The sequence below is a fragment of the Heterodontus francisci genome, chromosome 6 (genome assembly GCF_036365525.1).
Source record: "Heterodontus francisci isolate sHetFra1 chromosome 6, sHetFra1.hap1, whole genome shotgun sequence".
Classification (NCBI taxonomy): Eukaryota; Metazoa; Chordata; class Chondrichthyes; order Heterodontiformes; family Heterodontidae; genus Heterodontus; species Heterodontus francisci.
Genome location: NC_090376.1, coordinates 41,930,208 through 41,948,353, shown reverse-complemented (window position 1 = coordinate 41,948,353; position 18,146 = coordinate 41,930,208). Strand labels below are relative to the sequence as shown.

Sequence of the window (18,146 nt, the reverse complement as noted above, 5' to 3'; positions counted from 1 at the left end):
TCAAAACAGTGTTATCGCCGGGAAGAGGACAAGCAAGCACAGATATGTCAGGTAGTAGGGACATTGAAGAATGAAAGAGATAGTGAGGATGAGGCAGAAGGAGGCCTAGACAATTCTCAAATTGAACTTCCTACTATCCGGTTAGCTAATACTGAATTGCTGGGGAGATTGGACACTATGCTTTCATATTTAGATGCAAAACAACGAGAAGACCTAACAAGGCTACTCACAGCATTTAAAGGAGTCTGTAGTCAGGATGTACAACCTTAGCCACACATGATGTGTATGTTGGGGAATCCGTTCCTATAAAACACTTACCGCTTAAGTCCAGAGAAACAGGCCAAGGTAAAAGCATAAATCCAATACATGCTGGAAAAGCACCTAATAGAACCCAGTCAAAGCAGCTGGAATAAAACCAAAAAAGTGCTGGAAATACTCAGCAGTCTGGCAACATCTGTGGAGAGAGAAGCAAAGTTGACGTTTCAGGTCAGTGACCTTTCTTTCTGATGAAAGGTCACTGACCTGAAACATTAACTTTGCTTCTCTCTCCACAGATACTGTCAGACTTGCTGAGTATTTCCAGCACTTTTTTGGTTTTATTTCAGATTTCCAGCATCTGCAGTAATTTGCTTTTATCAAAGCAGCTGGAGTTTACCAATAGTATTGATGCCTAAAGCTGATGGTTCAACTAGACTTTGCATAGACTACAGAAAAGTTAATGCAGTAACAAAGGCAGACTCCTACCCAATCCCTCGTTTGGAAGACAGTATTGACCGAATGGGCAGTGCCTTGTTTCTTACAAAAATAGATTTGTAAAAGGGATAATACCCCAAGCTAAAGAAATATCAGCTTTTGTCACACTGGATGGTCTTTTCCAGTGCCAAGTGATGCCATTTGGGCGAAAAAAAATGCCCCAGCAACTTTCAGAGACTAATCATAGAATCACAGAATGGTAACAGCACAGAAAGAGGCCATTCAGTCCATCGTGTCTGTGCCAGCTCTCTGAAGGAGCTTGAACCAATTGGTAGCCAGTGTCCCTAACTGTGTAGTTTACCTTGATGATGTGTTGTTATACAGTGACATTTGGAAGGACCACTTGAAACAACTAGAAGCTCTGTTTAAAAAATTACAATTAGCTGATTTAGTAATAAACCTTGCCGAAAATGAATTTGCAAAAGTAAGAGTGACCTACCTCAGGCATATAGTAGGGCAAGGACAAGTGTTGCCAAGAACAGCAAAAGTACAAGCATTGGTGGAATTCCCTACCCCGAAGACTAAGTGAGAAATCATGAGGTTTTTGGGGATGTGTGGCTTCTACCGAATGTTTGTACCAAACGTCAGCACTGTAGCTGCTCCACTAACAGATTTGCTACAGGAAAAGAAAACCAAGGTAGTGTGGTCAGGGGAGTACCAGGCATCTTCTGAGAAGCTGAAAGCCATTTTGACTAATGAACCAGTGTTGGCTGCTCCAAATTTCACTAAGCCCTTCAAGATAGCAATTGCTGTTAGTGACCTGTGGGTCTGTGCAGTCCTGTTTTTCAAGATGATGAATTGGGCATAGAAAGGCCAGTGGGATACTTTTCAAAGAAATGAAATTGACACCAAAAAAGATATTCAACAGTAGAAAAATAAAGGTCCATTATTGGCTCTTAAACATTTTGAGGTCTATGTCCGCCATGACAACAGAGAGACACTGGTATATACTGATCATAACCCCCTAACCTTTGTGGAAAAATTTTAAATGCAGAATGCCAGAATATTCCAATGGAGTTTACTATTACAGCCCTGTCACTTAAAGATTATCCACTTTTTGAACAAAAAGTATGTTATTGCAGATGCTTTATCATGGATCTAACTTTGTTTGGAGTTATATGATTGCAAAGATGGTACAAAGCAAAATTGTATTAACTGCAGGTAAAGAATGAATGGGGATGAGTGTAAAAATGTGTTTTAAGATATTTTCATCTTCTGTTTTTTACACTTTGTAATGAAACGCATTTAAAAATGGCATTTCATTTCTCCAAGGTTGGAGGTGTTACGAGATTGCTTCTATTTCTTTTGTAAAGCATGTTAAGGACTTAGATTTGAATTATGGGCACTGATTCATCTGGAATCTTGAAGAGATTCCTGAACTTTGTGTTTTTTAAAAAAAAAGTGACCAGAAGATTCCTGGATTTGACTAGCCAACAAGTCTTACTGGAAAGCACCTGACTGTGGATGATCACCCAACAGGGTTGTTTTTGACTTGGGGAGATGTTTACAAAGAAGTGACAGGCCAAGATTTATAGATGTCAGGAGGCTTGACTTCTGAAGGGTTTTAATTTCAGTTTGAACTGTTACAACAGTCAGTTGCTTCTTGCCTGCCAGAAGAACAGCTCAGCTCTCTCTCTTGAAAACAAATGCTGCATCCAGTGTCAGATTCCTATTTACATTCGATATGCAAAAAGTAAATGTTTGGCTAAGACAAATGTGGGTCCATTACAGGAGTCAGGACAATTTATAATGGGGAATAGAGAAATGGCAGAGAAGCTAAATGATTACTTTGTGTCTCTCTTCACTGAGGAAGATGCAAAAAATTATCCAGAATTAGGGATCCAAAGGACTAGGGAAAATAAAAAATTGAAGGAAATTATTATTGGAGAAATTAATGGGGCTGAAGGTTGATAAGTCCCCGGGACCTGATATTCTACATCCCAGAGTGTTGAAAGAGGCAGCTACGGAGATAGTGGATCGATTGGTGATTATCTTCCAAAATTCTATAGATTCTGGAATGGTTCCTGCAGATTGGAAGGTAGAAAATGTAACCCCACTATTTAGGAAGGGAGGGAGACAGAAAACAGGGAAATACAGACCTGTTAGCCTTACATCAGTAGTAGGGAAAATGCTAGAATCTATTCTAAAGGATGTGATAAATGGACAGTTGGATAATAATGATCTGATTGGGCATAGTCAACATAGATTTATGATGGGAAATCATGTTTGATGAACCTGTTGGAGTTTTTTGAGGATGTTACTAACAGAATTGATAAAGGGGAATTGGTAGATGTAGTATACTTGGATTTTAAGAAAGCTTTTGATAAAGTCCCCCACAGGAGGTTGGCTGGCAAAATTAAAGCACATAGGATAGAAGGTAATGTACTGGCATGGATTAAGGATTGGTTAACAGGCGGAAAACAGAGAGTAGAAATAAACAAGTCATTCTCATGTTGGCAGGCTGTGACTAGTGGGGTACCATAAGGATCATTACTTGGTCCACAGCTGTTCACAATATATATCAATGATTTGGATGTGGGGACCAAATGTATATTTCCAAGTTCACGGATGACACAAAATTAGATGGGAATGTGTGTTGTGAGGAAGATGCAAAGCTGCTTCAAGGGGATTTGGATAGACTTAGTGGGCAAGAACGTGGCAGATGGAATATAATGTGGAAACATGTGAGGTTATCCACTTTGGTAGTAGGAACAGATGTGCAGAGTATTTCTTAAATGGTAAGAGATTAGAAAGTGTAGATGTACAAAGGGACCTGGGTGTCCTTTTCAATAAGTCATTGAAACCTAGCATGCAGATGTAGCAAGCAATTAGGAAGGCAAATGGTATGTTAGCCTTTATCGCAAGAGGATTTGAGTACAGGAGTAGTGAAGTCTTGCTTCAATTGTATAGAATCTTGGTTAGACCACACCTGGAGTACTGTGTGCAGTTTTGGTCCCCTTACCTTAGGAAGGATATTATTGCTATAGAGGGAGTGCAACGAAGGTTCATCAGAATTGTTCCCACGATGGTGGGACTGTCCCATGAAGAGACATTGGGGAAACTGGGTCTAGAGGTGATCTCATTGAAACCTACAAAATACTTAAAGGGATAGAATGGGCAGACGCAGATCAAATGTTTTTCCTGGTTGGGGAGTCTAGAACCAGGGGACGCTATTTCAAAATAAGAGGGAAGCCACTTAGGACTAAGATGAGGAGAAATTTCTTTACTCAGAGGGTTGTGAATCTTTGGCGTTCACTCCCCCAGAGGGCTGTGGAAGCTCAGTCAATGAGTATGTTTAAAGCAGAGATTGACAGATTTCTAAATACCAATGACATAAAGGGATATGGGGATAGTGTGGGAAAAAAGCATTGAAGTGGATAATCAGCCATGATGGTATTGAATGGTGGAGCAGGCTCAATGGGCTGAATAGCCTACTCCGATATCTTATGTTCCTATTTTCTCCTGTATTTGAAGAAATCCTGCACGTTTAAAGAAACCTTGCATATTGAATGTGTGGGAACTGAAACATTGTTGCTGCAATCCTGCTGTAAGACCTACTTGGAGCCTCTGTAGCTGCATCTCTTGGAAAGCCTACTCAAACTAATCTTCAACATTGTCTGGAAGGAACTATTCTAGGAAGATCCTAGTGATAGCCACCTATACACATTTGGGGCGCCATACCAAAACAAAGGACAGCTTTCCATATCATTCTTTTGTCTTCAAGTATGATCATGTACTCAGCCCAAGTGGGGTTTTTTCTGACTTTAAACAAAAAATCCCTTTTATTTTTTCCCAGTTGACCAGTGTGTGTGTGGCTAAGATAATTAAGGGGCTTTACTATTTCAATTTGTGTGTATATTATAGTTCATTATTGGTTAAAACTTGGCTTACAATGAACTGATTTTTTTTGTTTATTATTTGTTTTATTCTGGGGAAAAATAGAGTATATGGTTGACTGTATCGGTAAGTGGGAAAATTTAAACATATATTGTGGTCTGTGAAGAAGTGGGACTAGAATAAACAGTGCACTCCTCCCACCTTGGTAGTAATGCAATTTCTTTAAAACAAATGAAATGTCTATCAGCGGCAATATCCAACAGAGGCAAGACATGAGGAGAGTTTAAAATAAGGGTGTGTGCGTGTATGGGTGCATCACTTTTCACAAAGCCTCTTGCGGTTAATCAGAGAACAACATCCTTGGATGGAATCTATCATGAGAATAGGTAATTAACTCATGAGCATTTACAATAGTGCTGAATAGACGGGTAGTCCACAGCATATATTGGCATTACAAAAATAACACTAGTACAGGATTTCAATTTTAAAAATCTCCCCGCCTCATATGTGGAAATGGGGGATCCTTCCCTTAAAAAACAGAATTGATATTTTTGATTTGGAGCAACATTGCATAATTACACATAACAGTCTGGAAATATTGGAACATCTGCTTGGATCAAATAATGTTTAAAGCGGCCCAAAGGAGAGACTCCACGATGTTCAATTATTTCAGAAATTATAATATTTTGTATTAAATTATATTGTACTGCGACTAATTCTTGAAATGCAATAGAACATTTCTATTACTTTTCCGACAATTATTTTGTTTACATTGTTTGTGTGGGTAGCTGACAGAATGCCTCGTTCAAAAGTTTCCACTGAAGATGCTTAACACATTTGGATTCCATTATGCTGTCTTGTTTTTAACACAAGCATTGGCCCATTTATTTTAAACAGATGTTCTTTGTTAAAACAGCAGACAAAGAAAATTCATACAAATTAGCTGAGCAACTGTGCCCTAATATCAACAATAATTTCTAGGATCAATTCAGAAAAGTGATGATGAATGAGGTACACCATTCAAAAATTAAAAATACGAGTTTATCAATGATCAGGCTTATCTCTGCAAGAACTACTTAGGTGTTAAAATCATGTCAGGGGAAGAAGGCACAGAACTGGTTAGGACACTGCACTTTCACATCTAGGATCTGGGCTCAAATCTATCCCAGACTGATGGGATGGAGGTTCTCCCTTCTAAACTGTAAAGATATTACATCAAATAGGTTTGGGCAGTCTCAAGCCAGTTCCTAGTAAGTGCAGCTATGTAGCAGAAATTATTTGTAAGAAATTTTGGGGTTGAAATTCGTTTTATGCAGGTACAAAATTACCAGTATAAATCGGCCACGTTTGCATGTCACCAGAAATTCAGTTCGGGCATACACCTGACAGCCTCCGCATTTTGTACGACCGCCCAAGAGGAGTTTCTCCCCAATGACAAGTAGGCTGTTTGCCCAAATGAAACTCATTAATTGGAATTATCCACAACATTAACCTATTAGAGAAGAACTCAAAATGGTATAAATGTGCATGCTATTTTGAAATGACATACAGATAATAGGTACATTTTGCTACACCGTGCAACATCATAGATCCCCCCCTCACCCACAAGGAGGCCACTAGGTTTTACTGGGCAGCCTCCCCAGGTGGCAAAGTGCCTGGCCAGCAGCAGTGGGAGGAGGCCCTTAAGTGGCAATTAATTTGTCATTTAAGGGCCTCAATTGGCCTGGAGTGGACAGCCATTTGTCACCTCCCCCGCTGATGGTAAAATGGCAGTTTACCAATGTGGTATGCTTTATTAACTGCTCTCTCAACTTGTCCTGCCACCTTTAATGATTTATGCACATGTACACCCAGGTCCCTTTGCTCCTGCACTCGCTTTAGAATTGTATCTTCTGTTTTATGTTGTTGCTCCACGTTCTACCACAATGAATCACTTCACACATCTGCCAGTTTTCACCCATTCCACCAACCTGTCTCTATCCTTTTGAAGAGCTACACTATCCTCCTCACAGTTCACAATACTTCCAAGTTTTGTATTGTCTGCAAATTTTGAAATTGTGCCCTGTGGGAAGAGCAGGGGTCCTTACACAAATCCCTCAGGAACTCCACTACAAACCTGCTTCCAGTCTGAAAAATAACCATTAATTACCATTCCTTCTTGCCTGTCATTCAGCCAATTTTGTATCCATGTTGCTACTGTCCCTTTTACTCCATGAGCTATAACTTTGCTCACAAGTCTGTTGTGTAACACTTTATTAAATACCTCTTGGAAGTAAATATATGCCACATCAACAGTATTACTCTCATCAAAAAACTAAAGCAAGTTAAACACGATTTGCTGTTAACAAATCTATGCTGACTTTCCTTAATTAACCCTGAATTTGTCCAAGTGACCATTAATTTTATCCTAAATTATCATTTCTAGAAGCTTCCCCACCGAAATTAAACTGACTGGCTTTATCTTTACACCCTTTTTGAACAAGGGTGTAATATTTGCACATTTCCAGTCCTCTGGCACTACCAGAGTATAAGGAAGATTGGAAAATTATGGCCAGTGCCTCTGCAATTTCCACTCTCATTTCCCTCAGTATCCTTGGCTTTATCTCATCTGGTCCTGGTGCCGTATCAACTTTGGACAGCCTATCCAATACCTCCTCATCAATTTTAAACCCTTCAAGTGTCTGAATGACCTCCTTTTTCACCATTACCAAGGAAGAGGCTATGCAGGTCAAGATAGATGCAAAGTATTCATTTAATACCTCAGCCATACCCCTCTATATGCAAGCCCTCTTTTTGGTCCCTAAATCAGCCCCACTCCTCTTTTTACCACCCTTTCACTATTTATATGCTTATAGAATTATAGCTAACAGAAAAAGACAGACTTGTATTTATACAACACCTTCGACGACCACATGATTTCCCAAAGCACTTTACAATCAATTAAGTACTTTTGAAGGGCAGTCACTGATGTAATTTAGGAAATACAGCAGCCAATTTGCACACAGAAAGCTCTCACAAACGGTTTTGTGATAACCAAATAATGTTTTTGTGATGCTGCTTGTGGGATATATATTGGCCAGGACACTGGGGATAATTCCTGATTCTCTATTGAAATAGTGCCAGGGATTCTCTGCACCCAACTGAAGGCAGGAAGGATTCAGTTTAATAGATGGAATTTTACACCATGGCAGAAGCCTCACCCACCAGTTTAAAAGTCAGGGGTGAGCTCACCTCTGCTGGGCCTGGAAGCCACGCTACTGTTTTGCATGGTCCAGGCCCTTAATTGGCCTTGGTCAGGACTTCCGTCCCTCTGACGCATGTCTGGTCTCCAAGAGCTGCTGGCCAGAGTGCCAACAGCTCTTCAATCCCAGCAGCACCGCCTGGAATGGTGGCTACTGCTGGGACTGTACCCAGCCTGAAGAGCAAGAAGGATGCCAGCTTCAAAAAAGGTGAGTAGGGTTTCAGGCATTGCCAAAAACAATCGGCTAGGCCCCAACACGGTGTGGTGGGGATGGGGGGAAAGAGGGAGGTTCAATCGAGAGGGTGGAGGTGCTCCAGCAGGGGCAACGTGTGCTGCTTGAGGGGCCCCCTGTAGGGCACAGGGTGCACCAATCAGGAGGACCCACCCCACCCACTCCCCGAGCCCACAAGGAGGCCACCAGGTTTTACTGGGTGGCGTCCCCAGGTGGAAAAGTGCCCAGCCAGCAGCAGTGGGAGAAGGCCCTTAAGTGGCAATTAATTGGTCATTTAAGGGCCTCAATTGGCCTGGAGTGGGCAGGCCATTTGCCACCTCCCCCACTGATGGTAAAATGCCCCCCACCCCAACGCCTCCAACCTGCTTATAGGGGGTGGGTTGTAAAATTCTGGCCAGTGTCTCATCCAAAAGGCAGCACCTCAAAGTGCAGCACTCCCTCAGTACTGCACGGATACATCAGCCTTGATTTTTATGCTTAAGACCTGGAATGGGACTTGACCCACAACCTTCCCACTCAGAGGAGAGTGTGTTATCAACTGAGCCACAGCTGACAGATTGTATCATATAGGTAGCTTCGCAGCTTTTCTTGTCAGCTTATCTAACTGTGGCATATGGAATACAGTAACTTACCAGTTAACACACGTTTATATATTATACTGCAATTGCAGAATGATTTGGCCCCTGAACAGGGGAATTCTTCTCGTCTCCCACCCAATAGCCAGCATTCAACCAATATACCAAAACAGATTAGCTGAGGTTTTATAGCATTGCTGTTTGTGGGACCCTGATGTGCACAAATTGGCTGCCGCTTTTGCTTATGCAACAAGTGACTATACCTAATTAGTTGTGAAGTAGTTGGGATCTTCTGAGAATGTGAAAGATGCTTTATAAATGCAAATTCTTCCTTCTTTCATAAAATACAGGTTATATTGTTAAATATGGTTACCTCAAAAAAAATGCAAAGCCATAAATAATTCAACAACGGAGGTTTACTAAACAGGCTGGGCAGAATTATCCCATATTACTAGAGATTTCACAAAGAAAAAAAAAAATGGAAATTTTATTTAGAATAGTTTCATAACAGCAAATAAAAACAAATATGTGCAAATAATACAATTGCTCACTACCAAAATAGTACATGTAACACAATTGAAAATGACATAAAACATTAGTATCCCTTTTTCTATAAAGTTTTTGTTACAAAAAGTGCAAGTACTAAAAGAATGCTCATAACTAAACATTAATACTGAATTAGCGATGCATAGTGCACCATTCAGCAGAGCCAAAATTGACACTTTTAAATTTGTCTCTGAAATGCTGGGAAAAAAAATCAATTGGCTTTTAGGACATACCAAGCTTGAGAATGTTACAAGATGTTCTTGCCCACTCATCCTTCTTTACCATAGTAAGAGTGGAAACATTAAATTTCTTCCACAAACTCTGATGTTCCAATGCATTGCACTGTGCATCCAAAGATGACTCAGAGTCACAATTAGCTTTCCATATTGTTAGTGTGTAGACATATTAATGAGCTGAGTGTTAAAAGGACTGTTCACATCTGCACCTATATTGTAGTCACATCACAAGAAAACAATTTGAAAATACTAGTTTGTTTCCGGCATTATATAACATCCAGTTCTCATATACATTTGCTGCACTAACAGATAGTATTGATGACATCTGGAACTATTCTGGTTATTTATAAATTAGTATGCTTTGTGTTAAACAATTAACTAATCTTTATAATGTTGGTACACATGAAAGCAAAATGATTAGTTCCAAGAAAACAGAACTAATTAGCCCCAAAGATTAAAAACAGTTTCACAGGAGTACAGATTGTGTGCCTTTATGTCCCTTTTTAAATGAGAAAAAAAATTATACCTTTGGCAAGAGAGAAGCCAATATCTAAGTAAGGTTAGACAGGCGACTGAAAACAACAAAAATGGGGACAAAGGCTTCCAATAAGAGACAAGGCACGAGCAATTAACTTAATGGTATGCTGCATGGCACCAGTCATAACCCAAGTATGAAGGGGAAAACAAAGTGACACTTTGGAAGATATCCATTAGTTTTGAGTAGAGTCTACTGTTTTCTCAGTTTCTTGTTGATTTTCTTTATTAAAAAAAAGTCACATAGCTGCTTAGCAAATTATGCTACCATGTCTGAGATATGCAACCTGGCATTAGCATTTTAGAGCTAATGGATCGCTGTATCTTGATGAGGCCCTGCAATTTTGAATTAAATAGATATAAAAAAAAAACAAAATTCAAATAGTGTAACATTTGCTTATGAACATGAATGGTTGGGTCCTGAAATGGATGACAAATTTCATGTCGGACCAATCAGATATCCTCACACTGTACTGAAGTTAAGAAAATGAATTAAAGAATTGCAGATATTTCAGTCCTATTTCACAAAACTAAAAAAATTTTCATCGGAGAAATATTTAACAATTGTGAAAATATACTACCATCCGTAAAACTGTATTTCAAATTATGTTCATACGATCAAGAGGTCTACTTGACGGTTCCGCACTGCAATCATCCCAACAGGTACATATCTGAATTTTATAGTGCCCGCATCAGGGTATTCTCAAGCTACTTAAAAAGATGAGTTGATTTTTAAAAAATTGTAACGCTTTAAAATTTCTGCCAATAGGCAGATAAATTCCTATAATTTTGCAAACTATGCAACCTTGGTTGTTGAATACATGGTCCCATTAGACCTTGTAGGTAAGAAACATGGTTTCTTCCAAATTTGGTGCCCCAAACAAGTAGCTCTGTTACTGTAATGCACTATATGGCTGTTAACAATTTTATAGATATGAAACATGTATAGAATTATGGAATGTAATTGACAATAGGGTAGAGATGGGATGAGAACATTATGAAATATTTTCAATATGTAGCATAGCTTTGTTTTTGAAATGCTAATTAACAATTTAACCAGCAATAAACAAGGAGGGGAAGAGGAAGGGGGAATCTTATTTTCGTACTAACTGTTCATCACATCAAATAGTTTGAAATAACTTCACTTTTACCTACTGTGTCAGTTTAGTTTAAATATTGGTGCATTAAAGTGCTTTAACTTGCATGTAACGAATCAGGATTGATGTAAAGTTGATTCTCAAGGCTCAAATTGATAATGTATTGCCTATTAAGACCCAAATGTGCAAAATTAACCTTCATAGTCCTATGACTTCACACAGTATGTATTACTCAATACCTTCCATTTTATGAGGTGCACTACCTAGAAGAACTACACTGAACCAAACTCGGCCATCCATGTTGCATACTTTTCAAGATCCGAAGCAGAAACCGATTTGGAGATTTTCTTTAGAGACAGCTCGAAGTCCTCCATGGTTACAGGCATTTGCAACTCCTCTTTGGACAAGGCTTTGATTTCTTCTGGAGACAAGCCTTGAATTCGACGTCGCATTGCCATCATGGAAGCATCTCTAAAAGCAGTTAAAACAGTAGTTACAGAAGTAAATTTATTTTTAAAGTCCCAGCTTCCAGGCAATCATATTCTTCCTTCACCCCACTATCACTCTTTTCATCAACTAGGATATATGTTTAGATATTGACCTTTTATCAGTCAGTCAATGGACGCAATCCATTATTTTCCTTAAGCCTATGAGGCACAGCAATCTGTGAACTAGCTTTTGTCTGATTACGCTCCTGTGAGGTGCCTTAGGACATTTCCCACATTAAAGTGCTATATAAATGCAAGTTATTGTTGCAATTAAATTCAAAGGAAAGAAGTTTGATTGATTGTTGGGATTCAATTTATTTTCTGAATTGAGTACATCACTATTTCTGAAGTTCCTAGGCCACCCTTTGTACCATCATCTTATCTTAGTTTGGCTAAAAATCCTTGCCTGCAAACGTTTGTGATGTCTGCACCAGAATAACCTTCCATCTTCTCAGCAATAACTGTAACGTCAACACCTCGAGCAACATCTACTCCTCGGAGATTTATTTTCAGCAATTCCGCCCTCCCATTCGCTGTTAAGTTAAGAACAGAAAATTACTTTGCTTTTTAAAAACAGCAACAAATTACAAAGCAATTCCAGAACGCAAGTGAAGCAAAAAATACTTTTACATTGTTTATCAATAAAGCTCAGTATTGGCTTCAGATAATAGACTATAAACCTTCACTTATTAATGCACTAACCACCTCCAGGCGCTTACCCATTGTCTCTCGAGACAAGGAGGAAGAAGAAAATAATCACTAACTGGATTGTCTCATCACTGAGAAGAAATGGCTTCATACCTCAAGTAACTAAAAGTATATTGAATATATATCTATTCACAAAAGACACTCCAATTCAAGTGGACCATTAAAAGCATTCAAGGAGCTGTACCTGTAGGCAAAGAAATGTATACCCTTTTTTCCAGTCTCCTCCTTAAAGCTTCATCTATATCCCATGGGAAATTTGTGGCAGCCAATACCATTACCATTCTTGAGGGATCCTCATTATCTGATGCACCCCCTACACCTGTAGTAATAAAAAAAGTCACAATAAGCATCTTAACCATGAGTGTTACGATAACGTTTTTCAACATCCTGCTCATCTAAAAACTAAGCTGGTCACATCCATCAAGTAGTTTAGATTTTTCTTTGGTGACAGAAATAACAAAGTATACACACATATTAGGTCCCTTTTATGTACATCCAGTCTACCTAATCGCAACCTTTTCCACATGATTGTGCTCCAAAATAGTTGATAACTTATCAGTATTTTAAGTTAATAAATGAACCTAGTGTTAATGTAGAGGGATGGGGAAAAGAAAGAAATTGCAAGTCATTGGTTTGACATAGCATGACCAGACCATAAGACAATAAACACCAACGCCAGCTCAATTTACATGTAATGAATCCAACACAAATTCCTCCCCCTGACTTTTAAGATGACCACGATCAGAACCATAGCATTTGGCAGACTTAGCTACTGCAATTTAAGTTTATTTTAAGGCAAGCAGCAGCATAAAATAGGCCTTTAACTAAAAGAATGGAATGTGATAAGCACAAAACTTGCCTAACTTATGCCAGGTCATATCTTTTTTTTCCCCATTAGAACTGTTAACCTAATTCAAAGAGTTAATAAACAGTTTACGAAAAACAATTTGCCTTAAACATTAGCAGTGCAGTTTTTTTTCAGTTGCTTCTAGAGGACAGAGCAGTAGTAAAATTATTGTAAAATGGAGGGAAGAAAATTGAGCATATAGACAAATTTGTATGTCTGGGTGGGACTATTTTAGAAGTTGGGAGACATAGTAATTAAATTAAAAGATAACGTTCAAATATTATGCACAATGAACTTATTGATGCTTTTTACAGATTAGAGGAAACATACCATCCATCTGAATAAGTAGCTCTGACTTAACTCTGCGGCTGGCTTCATGCTCATCAGATGTGCCCCTGCGACTACAGATTGAATCAATTTCATCTATAAAAATAGTTGTTGGAGCATAAAATCGGGCCTGAAGGAAGAACAAAAATCTTAAGTGCACAGAATCTCATAAAATCTTAAGTATTCACTTTAACAGTCTTACAGTCTTACCATCTCACCCAAAGGATGTCATCTCTGGTAATGTAGCACTCTCTCAATACTACATTTGAATGTCAGCCTAACCTACGCCTTCAAGTTCTAGACTGAGGCTTCAACACAATTTTTGCAGAGCCATGAGAACTACCAATTAAACCAAATGATCAAACTTTTATAAGATAGCACCACTTATGTAATTGATTGACCTTTTGAATGTTATTCATTTAAAACTTAAAATATGGTTTTAGTCACACATTTATTCTGACTGACTACAATTCGGTTTTGTTTTCACATTCTGCTCATTGTTTCCAATTTATCGCTTTGAACTGTTTTGTAATGAACACTTTCCAGTAGGAGAATAGTTGGTCAAAGCCATGGACTAGTAGTGCATGTTAGTCGCTTTTTAGCCAGTTGAAATGAAAAAAAACTTTTTGGGGCTGACTTCCTCATTCTGCCCTGAGCACAAAGGAAAACTAGATTTGTGGCTGCATGGAACTGCCTACCCCAAATAAATAGGACAAGCACTCAGAAGCTTGCATCCAAAATCATGGCAAGAGATAATTGGGTGCTACATCAGTTATCCCCATGTACTAACCACAAAAGTTTGGATGTATACTCTCCTCATATTCATGTGCTTGGGACAGGATGGAAAGTATGTGGGATGGTGGGGGGAGGGGGAGGAGAAGAGAACTTAGATATTTGCGCCAAACTCTGTTTTTCCATAATGTGCAAACACTTTTTTTTTTTTTAAAACATTCAATTAAACTTGCTCGTTATTAATATAACTGCAAGGAACCAAATAGATAAAGATTTAAAGCAATTTTACTTACCATTTCAAATAACAAACGAACCAACTTTTCAGACTCTCCTCTGTACTTGGAAGTTAGTGTGGAAGAGGACACATTAAAGAAGGTTGTACCACACTCCGTAGCCACAGCCTTAGCTAGCATTGTTTTACCTGTGCCTGGAGGTCCAACCATTAAGACACCCTAGAATATGTAATGCAGAATACCAACAGAATATTACTCCAAATTCTGTTCAGATGCAAGTACCAAAATTTTCCACCCTCCTCCATTTGACCCACTTAAAACTTATGACATTCCTAACTTTCCCCAGTTATGAAGGGTTATCGTCCTGAAACGTTAACTGTTACTCTCTCCACAGATGTCACCAGACCTGCTGAGTACTTCCAGCATTTTTTGTTTTTAATTAAAATTTCCAGCATCTGCAGTTTTTTGCATTTGTCTGCAAATTCTAGGCTTAGAAAAAAGTTAGAGATAAGAAAAAGCAAGGGCATGGAGGGAATGGAACACAAGAATGAGAATTAAATTTGGGACATAGGTGGATTAGGAGCCAACGTAGGTCAGCAAGTACAGGGGTGATGGCTGAGTGAGTTTAGGGCTGAATTTTACAAGCCTTCCGGTGTTGGGGATCGTGGCGGGGGGGACCCAGATAATTCTTCCGGAAAAGGTCCGCCATGACCCCCAATGCAGAATAGGCCCTGCTGCCTTTTACCGGCAGTGAGGCCTCAGTGCGGCACCCCCCCTGCCAAATCCCCGCAGCTCGGTGGCAGAGCCTTCATTTCAATATGTTAATGAAGGTTAATCCATGCAAATTAACTTAGCTTATCCTGGCGGCTGTCCCACGCTGATATTCCAACCGCTGACCGGAACTTCCGCACCTTCGGAACTCCCGAGGTGTGACGCTGGTGGGGGGTGGGGGGGGGGGGGGAGTGAAATTATCACATTATCAGGGCAGGGTGAGCAGGGAAAACACTTTTTATTGGTTATGGGGATGGTGGGAAAGGGTTGAAGTGCAAATTATATGAGGTTGAGGGGAAGTTTGGGTTGGGGATAAAGTTACTTTTGGTGGCATAAGCCCAAAAGCAAACATTGAGTCAGAAGGTTGTGGTTTCAAGTCCCATTCCAGGACTTGAGCACAAACATCTAGGCTGACACTCCAGTGCAGTACTGAGGGAGTGCTACACTGTTGGAGGTGCCCAATCTTACCGATCAGACATTAAACCGAGGTTCCATCTGCCCTCTCAGGTGGATGTAAAAGATCCCATGGCACTATTTCTAAGATCAGGGGAGTTATCCCAAATATCCTGACCACTATTAATCCCTGAAGCAATATCACAGAAAACTGATTTTCTGTCTGTGGGAGTTTGCGGTCATATTTCCTACGTTACAACAATGACTACACTTCAAAAGTACTTCATTGGCTGTAAAGCGGTTTCGGACATTGAGGTAATGAAAGGCACTTTACAAATGCAAGTCATTTTTTTCTTTTGAATTGCTATCCAGGTTCCTCTAATGGTGAATCCAGAACTCAGGGATATTACCTTAAAATTAAAGCTAACCCATTCGGTAGTAAAGTCAGGAAGCACTTTTCACAAAAGCTACTGGAACTCTCTCCTCCAAAAGGCTGTGGATACTAGGTCAATTGAAATTTTGAACACTGAGATCGATAGAATTTCATTCAGTAAGAGTATCAAGGGATTTAGAACAAAGACAGGTAAAGTGGAGTTGTGGAACGATCAGCCATTATCTAATTTAACGGCTAGAAGGCTTGAACAGCCCATTCCTTTTCCTAGCAATAATCTTTATTAGAAGGCATATGTAACCACTAGAACTGTAAAATTACCTGATAATACTGCCAAAGAATTTGCCAGTTAAAAAAATTTATTTTCAGAAATAGAGGAAAACATGATTATATACATGATTATAATTTGGAAAATATGAACCTTTCAACTCAAACCACACATGCCCACTAACCTGTAAAAGAAATAAATATTTATTTAAAAAGAATAATTACAGTAACTTTTGTGGTAATTCTTAACCCAGAAGGGGGGTCATCCAATCACATTATTATTTTGGTGACAATCAAAGGAAGCACAGAACTTGCTTTGTATATAAATGTAAATCAACAGACTTGGGACAGCAAGGTTATGTACAGTTGGACATAAACAATCAGCAATGTTTTGTGTCTGACTGGTATTGGGCTCAAATTGCAGTGAGAATTCTCCCTCTTCTCGCAAATGGCAAGTTGATCTCAGGTTGGTTGCCACAAGAGTAGAGGAAGGAAACTGTTAAGAGTTACAAGGCAGTAGCACAATACTGGGATTTTTTATTTTTAATTCATTTCATGGGATGTGGGCATCACTGGCAAGGCCAGCATTTGTTTGCATCCCTAATTGCCCTTAAGAAAGCGGTGATGAGCTGCTTCTTGAACTGCTGCAGCCCATCTGTTGCAGGTACACCCACAGTGCTGTTCAGGAGTTCCAGGATTTTGATCCAGCAACAGTGAAGATATGGTGATATATTTCTAAGTCAGGATGCTGTGCAGCTTGGAGGGAAAATTGTAGATGGTGGTGTCCCCATGCGTCTGCTGCCCTTGTCCTTCGAGGTGGAACAGGTTGTGGGTTTGGAAGGTGCTGTTGAAGAAGGCGTGATGAGTTTCTGGAGTGCATCTTGTAGATGGTGCACCCTGCTGCCACTGCGCATCAGTGGTGCAGTGAATGTTGAAGGTTGTGGATGGGGTGCCAATTAAGCAGGCTGCTTTGTCCTGGATGGTGTCGAGCTTCTTGAGTGTTGTTGGAGCTGCACTCATCCAGGCAAGTGGAGAGTATTCCATCACACTCCTGACTTGTGCCTCGTAGATGGTGGACAGGCTTTGGGGAGTCAGGAGGTGGGTTACTCACTGCAGAATTCCCAGCCTCTGATCTGCTCTTAGCCCAGTTTCTGGTCAATGGTAGCCTCCAGGATGTTGATAGTGGGGGATTCAGCAATGGTAATGCTATTGAATGTCATGGGGAGATGGTTAGATTCTCTCTTATTTGAGATTGTCATGTCTGGCACTTGTTTTACTTGCCACTTATCAACTCAAGCCTGAATGTTGTCCAGGTTTTGCTGCATAGGGACATGGACTGCTTCAGTATCTGAGGAGTTGCAAATGGTACTTAACACTGTGCAGTCATCAGCGAGCATCCCCACTTCTGACCTTATGATGGAGGGTAGGTCATGGACGAAGCAGCTGAAGATGGTTGGGCCTCAGACACTAACCTGAGGAGCTCCTGCAGCTATGTCCTGGGGTTGAGATGATTGGCCTCCAACAACCACAACCATCTTCCTTTGTGCTAGTTATGACTCCAACCAGTGGGGAGTTTGCCCCCTGATTCCTTTTGACTTCAATTTGGTTAGGGCTCCTTGATAGCACACTTGATCAAATGCTGTCTTGATTTAAAATGACATCCTGATTTAATTTGGAAGGTTAACTATTCTTACATTCCCATTAATCTACATTTAAAACATAAAAGTATAAACAACATGGAAAGGCAACATAATGTAAATGATACTATTATGAGGACTGGTGCAAGAACAGAGGGAATGGGGGAGTGCATGTTGAAGGTGGCAGGGCAAGTTAATTAGGCAGTTAAGAAAGCATATGGGATACTTGGCTTAGCAAATAGGAGCATTAATGCAAAAACAAGGAATTCATGCTAAACCTTCAAAAATCTCTGGTTAGGCC

General features: G+C 39.8%; 1 protein-coding gene across 2 annotated transcripts in view; it reads right to left on the bottom strand.

Moving 5' to 3' along the window:
- Positions 1 to 9,150: 9,150 nt before the first annotated feature.
- Positions 9,151 to 18,146, bottom strand: part of katnal1 (katanin p60 subunit A-like 1) — a 30,476-nt gene continuing 21,480 nt past the window's right edge. For both annotated transcript variants that reach the window (XM_068032831.1, XM_068032832.1), the window contains exons 7-11: positions 14,447 to 14,605; positions 13,425 to 13,551; positions 12,432 to 12,566; positions 11,946 to 12,072; positions 9,151 to 11,522 (exon numbers count right to left, since the gene is read on the bottom strand). In XM_068032831.1, the coding sequence (XP_067888932.1) occupies positions 11,324 to 11,522; positions 11,946 to 12,072; positions 12,432 to 12,566; positions 13,425 to 13,551; positions 14,447 to 14,605 (747 nt within the window). In that variant the 3' untranslated portion in view covers positions 9,151 to 11,323. The remainder of the gene's footprint in view (positions 11,523 to 11,945; positions 12,073 to 12,431; positions 12,567 to 13,424; positions 13,552 to 14,446; positions 14,606 to 18,146) is intronic.